This window comes from Monodelphis domestica, chromosome 1, assembly GCF_027887165.1.
Source record: "Monodelphis domestica isolate mMonDom1 chromosome 1, mMonDom1.pri, whole genome shotgun sequence".
NCBI lineage: Eukaryota > Metazoa > Chordata > Mammalia > Didelphimorphia > Didelphidae > Monodelphis > Monodelphis domestica.
In genome coordinates, this window is record NC_077227.1 from 515,350,844 (window position 1) to 515,366,159 (window position 15,316).

The 15,316-nt window shown below is 35.7% G+C and overlaps 1 protein-coding gene across 4 annotated transcripts in view; it reads left to right on the forward strand.

Moving 5' to 3' along the window:
* SELENOI (selenoprotein I) overlaps positions 1-13,486 on the forward strand; it is a 51,722-nt gene extending 38,236 nt beyond the window's left edge. For all 4 annotated transcript variants that reach the window (XM_016427980.2, XM_007507818.3, XM_016427981.2 and 1 more), the window contains 3 exons: positions 2,398-2,578; positions 3,559-3,741; positions 5,873-13,486. In XM_016427980.2, the coding sequence (XP_016283466.1) occupies positions 2,398-2,578; positions 3,559-3,741; positions 5,873-5,938 (430 nt within the window). In that variant the 3' untranslated portion in view covers positions 5,939-13,486. The remainder of the gene's footprint in view (positions 1-2,397; positions 2,579-3,558; positions 3,742-5,872) is intronic.
* Positions 13,487-15,316: the final 1,830 nt, after the last annotated feature.

Here is a 15,316-nt window from a genome sequence, read left to right on the forward strand (position 1 = left end):
CCCTTTACAGTGTTAAAATTTAAAAACTCCTCCCCTGAAAGTGTTTTTGCTTATGTGTGTCAATAACTATTGATATTTATTATATTATAAACTAAAACACATAAGCAGTATAATAAAATAAAATAATTTAAATTCATGAAAATTATGGGTGCTTGGAGACCATACTTTGAGAACTACAGGACTAGATTATTACATGCAGCTTGACAGGCAGTCCATTGAGATAATCAATCTAATGGATAGATGCTTCAGATAAAACAATGACATGAGCTCAGAATTAAGTAGATTATTGAGGTGGAATATGTTTAGGAAAATTCACAGTGTTTTTCAGTTATTCCAGACTGCTTATTCTTTTTAACACTGACATCTCCAAGTGTTATACAGTTGCATTTCATGGGGACAGGTAAGTATTGTAACCATCAAAATGATAAATAATGGAAATTATTTAATGGGTATGGGGAAGTTGTAACTTGCTATCAATTGTAAGGAATTAAAATTAAGGTGGTTGCCAATTTAAATATTATAGCTCAAGTCAAAATGACTTTTAATAACTGGAAAGAGTGAAAGTAGAGAAATACAAAAAAAGGGTAGAGAAAGGTGTCTTCCTTATCACACTAAATATTGTTCTGATGCTTGACTCAGCCTGGCAGGGCTTGTTAACCCTTGATTAGAGGACTTGGAGTTCCACCCACACAGCCTCCTCCAAGAAGGGAAGGCCTCTCCAAAATTACTCTCTAAGCCAGGAAAGGAAAGACCTGCTACTCACCCAAGAAACAGTCCAAAAACCAAGGTCCAAGTCGAAGCCGAGGTCCAAGTCCAAAGTCACCTTCTAGAGGCAGGTCACCAGCTGAAGCTTCAAGCCCAAGTCTTCAGTGAAGCTCCCCCAAAGACTACTTTGAAGACAGCCTCCAGAAGATGGCCCCTAACCATAGAAGTTCAGGGCTTTTAAAGTGACTTCTTGTCCCTTCCACTCTTCACAGGGGCCAGTCCCAGCTTCCAAATTGCCCAACACTGTCCAGGGGGGCAATGTCTATGGGATCTGTTATCACCTATTTTAGCAAATGACTCGCGAACACTCTTAGTCTTGGGTTCTGGAGTTATCACTCATTTTAGTAAGTGATTTGTGAACTCCATTACTTAATGTCTGATGAAGCACTAAGTAGGGATACTAAAAGAAAGTCTGATTCACACTTCACACAATCATGACTTGTACAAGAGAAATGGCATGAGATCTCATTGAATACATATGAAAAGAGAGTGAGCCAGGCAGAGACCAAGAATGAAAGAAAACATGAAGAGGCCTGAGAGTGACAACTGATGTTTCTGAGGTACTACGAAAGTTGGAGGAACGCCTCCAGTGTTTTTTGAGTTTTCTGGAGAATATCCAGAAAGACAACAAAAATTGCACAGGATGACATTTTGGATGAAGTGCCTACTCTGATCTGTCACAGATCAGCTGAGGTGCTAAACTTATTCTATAGTCCTTTCCTGGCTGAGGGATCCACCAGGTGCAATAGAAATCTAGAGTTCTGGGGGAAGGAATCCAAAGGTAGAGATTGGCTCCCTTGGAAGAGTAGATCTATATGTGTTCTTTTATTTTAGAAATTCCTTATCCTATATTGTTTGGTACAGCCTTATTTTTATTGAATATTTGAATGAAAATATTAAAAATTATTACTTTATTTGGGACTTTTTTTAAAAAAAATTACTGTTACCACAACAATTTCATTCCTAATACCCCCACTGTGGTTTTAGGTCCTGTCTCTCCTAGATGATTTCAATGGTCTCCAGTAGCAGCTTACTGGATTTATATCCAGTATAATGAAAATAGTTTAATAAAAAAGGTATAATGAAAACATCTCCTTGTTTTTTATAGGTTTTGAGGATTGCCTGGGAACATTGAAAGGTTAAATGATTTGCCCATGATCACACAGCTATTATGTGTCAGAGGCAATACCTGAAACTACTGTCATCTTTTTAATAGTACTTGCCAATTTCTTTGTATGTATCTTTTATTTTCTCTACTGAATTATAAAGCTATTGATCAGAGATATTCCTATCCTAAACTTTGTGTCCTATATATCCCCTGGTACAATGTTTTATATATAATAGGCATTTAATTGATTTTTTCCCCAGTAATACAGTAGAAAAAACATTGAACTAAGAGTCAAAAGACATGTGCATCTTGGGCTTCTCCTTACCAGCTCTTTGGCTGTAGGAAAAGCACTTGAAATTCTCTTCCTCTTTTCATTTGATATGTGAAGATAAGGATTGTTGCAGATGAAATAAGATGTTTGTGAAAGCACTTGGAATACTGTCTAGTGTTATACACATATAAAAGAATGGATAGTATTTGTTGAATGCATAAATTAACTTGTAATAATGCTTTCTGATTTCTAGAGCCTACAAAAACAACTCCTTGAAGCATAGTTCTGTCTATGAAACAATGCTGCCTTTCATTTCTCCGTGTTTGCTCTTCATTCTGAGTACAACTTGGGTCCTCTGGTCACCATCAGATATTTTAGAGACACATCCTAGACTCTTCTACTACATGGTTGGAACAGCTTTTGCCAACATCACAGTGAGAATTTGTTCTTTATCTAAATCATGATAACATAAGAGAAATATTTAGGATTTGATATCAGCTATGTATAAGTAGCCAATCTATGTATCTTTTTCTCCTGAGGTTTGTTTTTTTTTAATCACAGTAGAGTAGACCAACTCCATTTCCAGATTGGAGTTCTGATGATTAATAAAAAGAACCTCAGGTCTATGGAACTCTCTGCCTATAATATGATATTCAGAATACAAAACAATGGCTCTTTGGGGGTATAACTTGTAGTTATTTAAAACCTCCAGTTTCTGCATTGAAAATATTATACTAGAATCTATAGTATACAGAGTAATCACTCTTCGAAATGATTTGAAACATGCCATGTTACCCGATACTTTGTAAGAAAATGAATGCATCATGGTGCATTGGGAAGAGAGCTAGTTTGGGATTCTCCAGCCCATAGCAACTTGTATATCCTTGAACAAGTCACTTAACCCCTCAGGTCCTTAGTTTCCTCATCCAAAAAAGAGGGAATTAGACTAAATGATCTCTTGGGTCCTTTCCAACTTGTACTCTATACTCCTCTAGAAGATTGGTTTGATCCAAGCTCCATTTCCCCAAACTCTAACCATTTGGTATATATATGCATCACAATCCATAGAATTCATCCATGGTATCTTCCTTCCTCTCAGGAGATAAGTGAGAATTGTGGCGGTGAAATGCAAAGTTCAGGCATAGTTCCTTTATCAGTGTGAAGGGTTGGATTTTAGTGTTTTCTTTGGTTTGTTTCAAGGAAATTTTCAATGATGAAGGGATATATGAGGAAATAATTAGAACAACAAAAGCAACCATAAAACTAGTGAAAAATTGGTCTGTATTCTGGGGGAAACATTTTCCCCTTTATAGGTTGTAAGTAATATAAAAATACATGTTTAAGTAATGTTCCATTATTTAGTGAGTAATACCTCAGTATCTTTAATTGAATTGTCTTTCTCTTCTTTTTTAAGTGCCGCCTTATTGTGTGTCAGATGAGCAATACAAGATGCCAAACTTTGAATTTGTTGCTTATACCACTGGCCCTTGTTGTTCTTTTGGTGCGCTTAGAATTGCCTCTTCATGTGGAACCCATTCTTCTGTATTTACTAAGCATTATTATTACTTTGGCACATATCCATTATGGAATACAAGTGGTGAGTGATCTTTTGGAAAGAAATTGATTACTCCTTAAAAAAGTTATTTAAGGTTTTGTTCAATGATACATGTAAAACCCAGCTGAATTGCTCATTGGGAAGGGGAGGGGGGAGGGGGGAGGAATACAAATCATGTAACCATGGAAAATATTCTAAATTAATTAATTAAATAAATACATTTAAAAAATTATTTAGAAAAGAGAAGACTTATGAGAAGTGCATATGAGCAATAGAGCAATATAGTAACGTATTGCCTGAAATTCATTAAGTGTCATAGGTCATTTGCTCTGTCTTCCTTTAATGTTCTACTTTGTCATCTGGAAATAACCATTGAAAGCTATGCCCTTGAGGCAGCTAGGTGGCTCATTGGATAGAGAACCAGACCTGGGTTCAAATCTGGCCTCATACAATTCCTAGCTAAGTGACCCTGGGCAAGCCACTTAACCCCAGTCGCCTAGCCCTTACCATCCCTCTGCCTTGGAATCAAGATAGAAGGTAAGGGTTTAAGAAAAATCCCAACAACCACTATGTTAACTTTGAGGGTGTTCTTGGTGTCAGTGTGTGTCCATCAACCATAAACTTAGCCCAGTGAAGGTCAAAGTATCTCCTCACATGAATTGGCAACAGGATGATTGATGTTTAAGTCATAGTCACGCTCAACTAAGTCATTAAGGAGTTAGCATCTGTAGCCAATGACTTGTGGTGATGACACTGACAAAATGATTAATCTTTGATGTATTTAATTGTCAAAATCACTGGAATTGATTTTTTTTAGTTAGATCAAAAAATTCTTATGAGAAAAAGTTCTTCTGGTTTTTTGATGAAAACATTGCTGGAAAATGTAGAGGCGTTTCTCTTTTTCCTGCCTTTGCTGTTTTCAAGCCCTACTACAAATAAGTGTTAAAATAGAAATGCTACCTGCCTTACTCCTTTTTGGGTGGGATTTCAAGCTAAGGGCACTTTTGCTGGGAATTATGTTATCTTTAATTACCTGAGAATATTGATGATCAGCTCTTCCAGTGATCCTTTGGTCTTTTGGCTATTCTTGATTGCTCTTTAGCATCTCCTGTTGTCCTTATGACTCAGCCCAAATCCTACCTTCTGCAAGGGGCATTTCCCAGATCTCCCCCTTACTACATGTAGTACCTACTGTCCCAAAGTAGGTTGTGAGGGTCAAGGGGGATAATATTTGTAAAATGATTAGAATAGTGCCTGGCTTATAGTGGGTGCTTTATAAATGCTAACTGTGTTTTTATTATTGTTATTACTGCACAAACAAGAACAGCAGCGCCCAAGAACTTTATTCACAATATGTCATTAGGAACCATTCATACTCAATTTACTTCTAACATATCTGAATTTTCAAGTCTATTGTCATTGCTGCTATTACTATTAATACTATTAGGAATCATACTTCATTCCAAAGCCAGCTTAGGTCATTATTACATAGCCTTTTTTTGGGTGACCCTTGATTTCACTTATGCCTGTAAGATATAGAATAAATAATGATTATTTAAAGCTTCACTTCTATCATTAGTGATTAGCCCGGAAATAAATTGTTACCTACTTATTAGTGGTTCCTAAAATGATACAATCTTTTTGTCTTTAAAAATTTCTCAGTCAGCTCTAGACCATTTTTAAGGGGTCAGGGATGGTTTGTTAGAAGTATTAGAGGAAATAGAGTATTCTCTACTTGGCTTTAAGTCAGTTTACTTCTCTAACTTAGGTCAGAAGGTTCTAGTGAAAGAATTTTAGCCTGGAATCTTCTCTGATCTTGTGGACTTTGAAGAATACTAAATGAATTCCAGTCATCTGACTATGTATTTATTATTGTATTCCATAGAAACCCCTTTTCAGCTTCATCACTACATTGCTGCTTAGTCAGTAGTTTGGCTTATCACTTCTTTTAATTTCTAGTAAAAGAAGGGAGCTATATGCAGTTTAAGACTTTAGAATACTTGGTTAACTTAAACTAGTTTGACTCTTATGGACAGAGACCAGGCTTCTTTCAAGAACTTTGATAATTGAAGAAAGTTGTGACTTAGATCTTTACAGGACAGATTCTTTGTAACTTCTTAGAAATGACTACTTTGTTGTCACTGCCTCATGTCATGATGTTTTTTCCCCACAGGTATACCAGTTGAGCAACCACTTTAAGATTCTGCCCTTTTCATTAAAAAAACCAAGCTCAGATTGACTAGAAGTGGAAGAAGAGAAAATTGGCCTGCAATCTACAGAAGTACTGTAAATAAGATGCTTGTAAATACTCCAACCATCACCGTAGAACTAAACTTATCTACTTGACAGAAATGGAGACTAAATGTATGTGGTACAAGGATGACAGGGATGAAGCGTATAGAATTTGGACACGAGAAACTATGATTCCTGTCCATCTCACTCCCATTTATCATTATATATATATATATGTACTTTGTCGGGCAGGAGAGAACTTTTTGGCTAACATTAGACCAGCATAATGTTCCTAGTGATTTCAGCTTCATAAGTAAATGCTTTTTTAATTTTAAATTATATTTTGGTTTTGGCTTGATTTTAAAATTGAAAAGCTGGTTTAGGAACATTGACAACATTCATGAGAATACAATGTGTTTTCATATTCAGTGATTCAGTTAATGGATATATCTGTGGAAGCTATCAATATATCTTATATCTACCTATGCAGGGAGTGATAAGTCACAAAAGCAATTCACTTTCAGCAGGAGATGCCAAATTACCACAGAAGAATCTAAACCATGAGTCACTTCCATAACTGCCAAATACTATCTTTCTCTTTTCCATGGAAATGCCTTTGTCTTCATATGCTGAGAGATCTGACATGAATTGGGTTGTCTGAAACCCTAGATTTCTTTATTCTGGAATAGATGTTAAACAACTGGTTTTACTGTTTTTTTTTTTTATTTTATGTTAAAGTACTCTGTGGGAACTCAGAAATGAATGGGGTTTTAGGTATAATTTATTAGTCTGGCTTATTTTGAATTTTTCCCCTCCAATTACAAATTATTCAAATGGTTTCACAGAGTGAGTTGTGAACCACAATTGTAAGAGTACATTTGACATTCTTAATCTAGAGGTACAATTACTTCTTTTGAGGAGTGTAGATAAATTATTTTTTAAGAGAAAGTCACTTTGGGACTAGACAGTATGTAGATTTTAAGATAAGTGATTTCTCTTCTGAGATCTGTCATGTGGTTTCCAAGCCATTCTTGAATTTTTTTCTTTTTTGTCAAAGGAGGGTCTGAGAGAGGATGGCAGTGATTATAGTTTTTTGTTTTCCCTACTTCTCCAGGTTGGAAAAAAAGTGACACATTTGCCTTATTGATAAGTGTGCGTTCTCTTTACAATACCTTGCAGTAACTTAAAATTTTACTTCTGAAAATAAAAAATTCATTCACCTTTATTATAATTGTTTTGTAGGTCACATTGTTTCACAGATGTGACTGTTTTTTACTTTTATGTCCTTTAATTTGATCATATTTTAGTTTGGTGGTGGTGAGATTTACATGCTAATTTTCTTTGATTTTTCTACTGAATGCAATTTGTGCTTGAATGAAGAGTGTGTCTTAAATCCTTTATATGGACAGGCTGCACTTGGAGAGAATAAGCACAACCATGTTCATATGTATTTAAACTTGAGAAACCATTATTTATCAATGAATGTTTGACTGTAAGCTTAGTTGCAGTGTCTTCCTTTTTGAGGTTTAAAATCTGCTACATTGCAAAAATGACTGTGTAATATTTAATTTTTGAAATTTGTAAATTCTAATCATTGTCACACAGGCTACTTAGAAATGTGAAGTCTGGGAACCCACTAATGGGTACTTTAAATTTTAAAAAATGTTTGGAGATCTATGTATATTGAATTTTGTGACTTCCTCTGAGTCAAAAGAAGTAGAAAAATTGATGCAAGAAAATGTTGCTATTGCATAAATAGCAAAAAAAATTTGTGTAAAAATTTTTTTTAAAAGGCTATCATGAGAATTAGAGGAAGTGCCAATTAAGTGAAATGTAACTTCTAACTTTATTTTATTTTATTTTGTTCTGTGTTATCTGTGAAATTGAACTGGATATGGCATCAGTTTATATGAGCTGGGGGAAGGAGGGGATGCCATTTTGCATTTACTACTTTGGTCATTTTATTTTGCTGACTTTGAACAGAGGATGTGGAAATAGAAGATTTGACCTTGTTAACTTCATATATGAGCATTGTTGGGGAAAATGTTAACTTGAAGTTAAACAAAATAATACATTTACTACAAGAAGCAGAGTTGGTGTGTATTTTTTTTAATGTAATAATTTGGGCCAGAATCCTCCTTCCATTACTCAGAATATTTTGTATAGATTAAGCAGTTGAGTTCCTTTCCTTTATCATTTAAGAGTCACGGGACATTTTGAATGTTATACTTCCGATAGGTTATATACATTCCTGTTGTACCAAGTGTGAAAATTGTTTTCTGCATTTACTTTAATAGTTTCTTCTGTAGTGGTAAAGGAATTATTTCACAATAAATTTCACTGGAATTTGTGAAGTGAAGGAAAGAAGTTACAAGGTAAAAGAGAAACTGGAGTAATTTGAATAGAGTGAATTTGTACATCTCTAATACCATGATTCCTAGTTTTCTTTGCTTGTCAGACATTCCCTCTGGCAGGAACTTCATCTTAAAAACCCTATTTAATTAAGTCAACTGAAACAATTTACCTACAAATAGATTCTTGTAGTTATATTTCAGATCAACAATCTGAATACTCCCAGTGTGTAAGAGACATTTTCAGACTTGTGGAAGATATTTTGGAGTGAGCCCAAACTCCCTTTCCCTGAATTATAAATTAAGCTGCCTTTTGCAGAACAATGACCATATATATTTTTAAACCCTTATCTTAGAATCAATACTATGTATTTGTTCCGAGGGGGAAGATTGGTAAGGGCTACACAGTGGGGATTAAGTGACTTGCCCAGGGTCACACAGCTAGGAAGTATTTGAGACCAGATTTGAACCCAGGACCTGGGTTTCTGGGCCTGACTTATGCACTGAGCCCTACCTAGCTGCCCCCAAGGTCATATTTTTTGCAAGTTTTCTGGATACTTCAGAGTAGTTTTTTAGCCTAACCAGAAATTTTTAGTGAGACAGATTTATTGTTTCTACTAACCAAAGTCATGTTGACTATTGGAAATTTCTTTTCAGACTTATGCTCTGACAGGGTTCCTTTTGGACTTGTGGAAAGCAGTGTTCTGGAAACAATGTTATCCTCTGTACTTGAAATTTTAATGTGTAATTAGAGGGAGTATAGTGGAAAGATGAGAAAAAATTGGAATTACTTTCCATCCATACCTGCTTTGTCTCAGTATAACACTACTGCTACTTTTTATTTATTATCCTTTTAACATAATAGAAAAGCAAAATGTTAATGCTTTTTTTGTTTTCTTATATTGTTAAAATTAGAGTTTTACTAAAAGAAATAGAAGCTAGCACTAATTTGTGGTGAGTACAAAATATTAAAGTCTTAGGGATCACTGAACAGGTTTCCAAATTAAAAAAAATTTTTCTTTGGCATATAATTAAATTATTTTGTGCAATTGCTTACTTAAATCTATCACATATCTTTCTGTTGCATTTTGAGTTACCTCCAACTTTGATTCTTTGGAAATTTTAGTGTTCCATGATTTACAGACTTATGGTAGCCCAGGGAGAATACTGATGTTGAAGAGTTTGGGATAAGTCAAAGTATCACATCATTTACCAAATACAAACCATTCTGACCTTCCTCTTCAACTCTAGGCCCAGTGCAATGTTTTCTTCCAGTAGAACTCTAATGGGCTAACCCAGTGAACCACCTGTCTAACTTAATGCCAGAATCTGGGTAAAATAGACTCTTTATCAACTTGATTTTTCCTATATGGATTGATAGGCTGATCTCTTTGGAAAAACTGTACAGAGGAATATTGTAAGGAGGTCCCATAATATTCTGGTGAGAAGTTATTTAGCCATAGCAACTAATAAAAACTACCTTAAATCTAATGTTGTTTTCAATTGACAGAAGGAAGAATATAATTCTTTGCTACTTAAGTGTTGTGTGACCTCTCTGGGTCTCATTTTCCCCTTCTGTAAAATGAAGGGATTAGTAGACTAGGTGATCTCTGAAGATATTTTCTAGAATTTACTTTCTTTTAGCAAGGTATTTTAAGTTAAAGTCTGATGTTTAGTAGAAATGTTAAATTACATCTTAAAAAAACAAAACAAAAAACCAAACCCTATCTTCTGTCTTAGAATCAATACAAGTATCTGTTCCAAGATAGAAGAGTAGCAAAGGTTAGACAATTGAGATTAGGTGCCCAGGTCATATAGCCGGGAAGTATCTGAGGCTATATTTGAACTCAGGTACTCCTGCCTTTGAGCTAGGCCTGGCACTCTATCCATTGAGCCACCTAGCTGCCCCCCACCTCTTTTCTTTAAGTATGTCAGCTGGTCTAAGTGAAATAGGGGTAGGGAGGTGGTGGTATTATAGAATTTAAAGTAATGTTACCCCAATTGGTTGGTTTAAATTTTCTGTGAACCGTATTTTCAATGAAGTCAATTTTTTTTTCTGTTAACTGTCAACATTTGAATTTCTATTACCTACAAAGAGCCCTATGCCATCATTTAATAAAGTGAAATAAAGAAGAAATAATAGCTAGATATCTCCTTAGAAGCTGAAAGAAAGATTACCATTGCCATCTATGTCTGAAAGTTCCTTTGGTTCTAAAGGATTACTTTTCCTTAATTATATATCAGGAATCCCACCTTGTTATTTAAGACAGAAATAGAGTTAATGTATTTTGAGGAAAACCAAAAAAATTGCTTAGGCTTTTTGAGCCAAAGACCCTTCTAAATAGTTTAACTGGAAGCCTAGGAATTACTTTTTCTGTCACCTAACCTGCAGTTCCTTTTAGTGAGTCAACACCAAGGATAGTTGAGCATTCTACTTATGGCATTGCTTTGCCTCTGAGTTGGCATTTATGGTGTTTAGCATAATGTCAGTGGAGGAACTCTGATAGGCAGGAATTTCTGTGGGCTTTGGGTGTACAACTTGGGCAGAAGTCTTGAAACACTTGGAGATTCTTTGAAACCAACTTTTAACTTGGTTTTGGTTCTAGGCTCTAGCAGTCTTAAGGGGAAGCTAGGTATAGTGAAAAAAGTCCTGTTTGTGGAACCAGGAAGACCTGAGTTCAGAGGCTGACTTGCTATATGATCATTTCACCTAGGAGTCTCAGTTTCCTCATCTGCAAAAACGGGATACTGTATAAAGTGTTTTGCATATATATTAAAGCACAATATAAATGCTCTTATTGTTATTCATATCATGTAGGAAAAATTTGAATTTAAATAGATTAATCCCACCATGAATTGCAGTTGACTTAAAGCATCTTCCAATGAATAGTTTTTCTTTATTTCCAGACAAGATCCTGGAATCTACAGGATGATTTTTATCTGGGTGCTGCATTTGATACATTGACAGATGCACTTAAAATGATGGACCCTTTTAACAGTAAAACAGTGTAGATCAATCTGTGTCATACTCAACAATTTTTTAAGAAATTTTAACTAAAGTATCTGATTTCCCCTTTTAATTGTTGTAACCAAATTCTTTCCCTCCTACTCTAGTATTCAGCTTTGACTTCCCTGTAGATAAAGAAGAGGGAGGTAAATGTAGGAGCACATTAAAAGTAAAATTGAACATGTCCCTGCATGGTTCTGTTACTTTTGCAACCAGACATATACATATATGGTTCCAGGTATATATATTTTAACCTTTACCTTTAGAATTTATACACCGTGTCAGTTCCAAGGTGGAAAAGAGGTAAGAGCTAGGCAATTGGGATTAAGTAACTTGCCCAGGGTCACAGAGCTAGGCAGTGTCTGAGGCCAGATTTGAACCCAGGACCTCTCAACTCCAGGCTTGGCTCTCTAGTCACTACCTAGTTGCCCCTACTGAACCATTTTTAATAAAACTCAATGAGATCTATTTTTCAGACACAGATTTAACCATGCCTATGTGCTAATACTAAGTGAAAATTAGGTAATGTTAAAGTTATTTCAGTGGTTGACTAGCAGGAAAAGATGCTCTGTGTGCCTACACTTAGTTTCTGGACTGTGGTAGCTAATCTGGATGGGCATATTATATCAGGTTTTAGTTGTTAAGAAAAAAGGCTATTCACACTAGACCTTAAATGACCATGATCATGCTTTCTTAATTTCTTGCCAACCACTTTTAAATAAATAATAAAACCTGAACAGGTTTAGTTGGTACTTGATATTACCAGGTTTTTAAGAGGAGAGTATTAATCTGACCAATACCACAGTCTCTGTGACTTTGAATATTGTAACCGAATCCACTGGCTTTTATAATAATTTGGACAACATGTCCTTCAGAGGTGGTATTTCATGGGACAATGACCGTGTTCATTTGAAAATGTGCCAAGAAATTGGGGTTTGGTGGTAGACCCCTAATTCAAACCTGGGTTTTAAAGTTCTTGTATTCACTTGTTTAGCCAAAGACTTGAATAATTGCCAAGAAGTAAACTCTCCCCTTCAGTTTGCAGGAACAAAGACCAAGTGCATTATATGTCTATACAAAGAATATTGGATAGATTTTGTTTTTTGTGCAGTTTTGTGTTGTGGAATTAAAAATGGGCCAAAATGATGACCAAATAGATTAATCTTTCTATAACTGATTCAGGTACTAGGGACTTTCTGCAGCAGTCCCAATTCATGTCTTTTCTGCCCTTTTTACCATGCCTGGAAAAGTACATGCTGTGAAGAACCAATAGGCTTGAAATAACTGGAATTTATTAGAGATGGAAATGTATGTTTTCTTTCTCTAAAATATATATTTTTTTAGGACATGTTATATAGTTGGCATGGCCAAGACATATGATAGCCTGAGTAAATATTGTAGCACTAAAAAATATCTAGTTTTATGTGAAATGTGTGTATTTAACAATTAAATATATATGTATATGCAAACAAATATATACACTGTATAGATATATATGTAATATGTATACGTATATATATTTGTGTACACACATAGTCACTCTCGATTGTTAGTAATAAGTTTAAACCCTTATTAGAATTTCTCTCCTCTTGTTCATAATCTGCTTGTAACACTAAGAAATCTGGAGTTGTAGTGTTTGTCACCTTTATTTTAGTTCATCTCAGTTGTCATTTTTAAAAAAGTTAGAGCTCCCTGTCCATTTTTATCTGTGTAGGAGTGATAGGTCATCAAGAAATAAGAAAGTTTTGTCAAGGCATAGCTTGGACCTCTATCAGAATGCTGATGATATCCATTCTCAGTCTGATATAAGGAACAAAGAAGAAATGGTCAGAGACAAGATGGAGATAGCTTTTTCTGAGACAAGGCTTCTCAGTGTGTCTAAATTATATAGTTTGAAATGTTGTGAATTTTTAAAATGCCTAACGTACCTATATTTGAAAATATATCAAAGCCAAATATAAAATGACTTTTGGAGTATCTGTTGTTGCTCTCAATTAGCTCAGATAATGGAGAATTGACTCTATCCATACTCTCTGTCATTAGATTATGAGAGCCTTGCCATCGCATCAGGATTCTTATTCATTTTTGCTGCTATGTTGGGAATTCACAATTTGGTAGGTTTTTAATTCAGAACCCTTGAATGCTATTAAATATCTATTGTAAAAGAAGTGAAGAATAAATTTTTGAATCCTTTTAATTGTTCCCAGCCTGTTGTCTTGTTTTTGGTGGGGATGGAAAGGTTGGTGGAGGAGAATAAGGCGTTGACTTTCTTTCCTAGAATCAAGTTGACTACACCTCTTCCTCAAGGTTCTGGGGTACTCTGAAGGGTTGGGGTGTCTCTTCTCTACTGCCATTGTCTCTACACCCTACCAACTACGTTCCCTCCATTGATAGAGGCTAGTGACCAGCTCCCAGTTTCATTTAACCACTTAATACCAACTAGCCTTTATAAACTCTATAAAACATCTACTTTAAAAGATATAGCAACAACCAAGTAAAAATATTTTCCCCTCCATCTTGGGGAACTACTCTTACATCATTTGTCTCCATTACTTGGGTTGGGAGCCCAAAGGTCACTCCTAAAGAAGTCCCTTGCTCCTTGGAGCATTCATGCTGTACCAGCTACAAACTAAGACTCAGGAATGCTGGGATGCTCACATGTCCTTCTGATGTTTCAGAACACAAAAAGCCTGAGGTTCCACTTATATGTAATTTTCCACTTATATGTAATTTTTTTGTTTTTATTATATGAAAATATACCCATGTATGTATGGCTGACTCCATTAGAGTCTAAGGTGGCCAAGGTTTTTGGTGGTGGTTTGACTTGCCTGACATATGCTGCCTCCATTCTCTCTTTCAAGATGCCTTGATACTTCTGACACACACAAGTATGGATGTGTGTATATTTGTATATATGTATATATACATACACATATATGTGAAGATATAAATATGTGTATATGTTTTTTTTAATCCTTACCTTCTGTCTCAAAATCAATACTGTGTATTGGTTCCAAGAGAGAAGAGTGGTAAGGGCTAGGCAATGGGGGTTAAGTGACTTGTCCAGGGTCACACACTTAGGAAATGTCTGAGGTCACATTTGAACTCAGGACCGCCCATCTCCAGGCCTGGCTCGCTATCCACTGAGCCACCTACTTGCTTCTCTATGTGTGTGTATATATGTATACACACATGCAAACATGCAGTTGTGAGGCTATGAGGGATAGGGTAGAAGCAGAACTCTCAAAAAGACGGTCCTAATATATTCTAAATTCATGCAATATGTTGACCAATAGATGGTGTGGAGATCAGTGAGCAATGTCTCTGAAACTGTCCCCAAATTTTCAAGGAGAACATAGATATACCACAGTTCTTGTCTGAGAAGTAAGAATAGAGCCTGGACTGAGAATAGGTACCAATTCAATTTGACAAATATTATCTCCCATGAAACACTATACTGGGCTTTGGGAATTCAAAGGCAAAGATAACACAGTCCGTTCCCTCAAGAAACATGTTCTACTTGCAAGGAAATAGCCTGCGGAAAAGTAAGTAGAGCGTAAAGAAAACTGGTCCATGCTGACAAGTTTCATGGAAGAGCTGACATTTGATCTGAGCCCTGAAAGAAGGCAACTATTTTTTTTTTAAACCCTTACCTTTTGTCTTGGAATCAATACTGTGTATTAGTTCCAAGGCAGAAGAGTGGTAAGGGCTAGGCAATGAGGGTCAAGTGACTTGCCCAGGGTCACACAGCTAGGAAGTGTCTGAGGCCATATTTGAACCCAGGACCTCTCATCTCTAGGCCTGGCTCTCAATCCACTGAGCTACATAGCTGCTCCCAAAAGGCAACTATTCTGATTAGTAAAGAGGGAAGGAGGCAGTGCATTTTAGATATGGGGTACAGAATGAATGGATGAATGGAAAAAACATTGATTAAGCACTAGTATGCCCCAAGCACTGCAAAGAAAGCTCTAAAGATACAAAAGCAAAGAGAGTCTCCATCCTTAAGGAATTATTATCTGAATTGTGG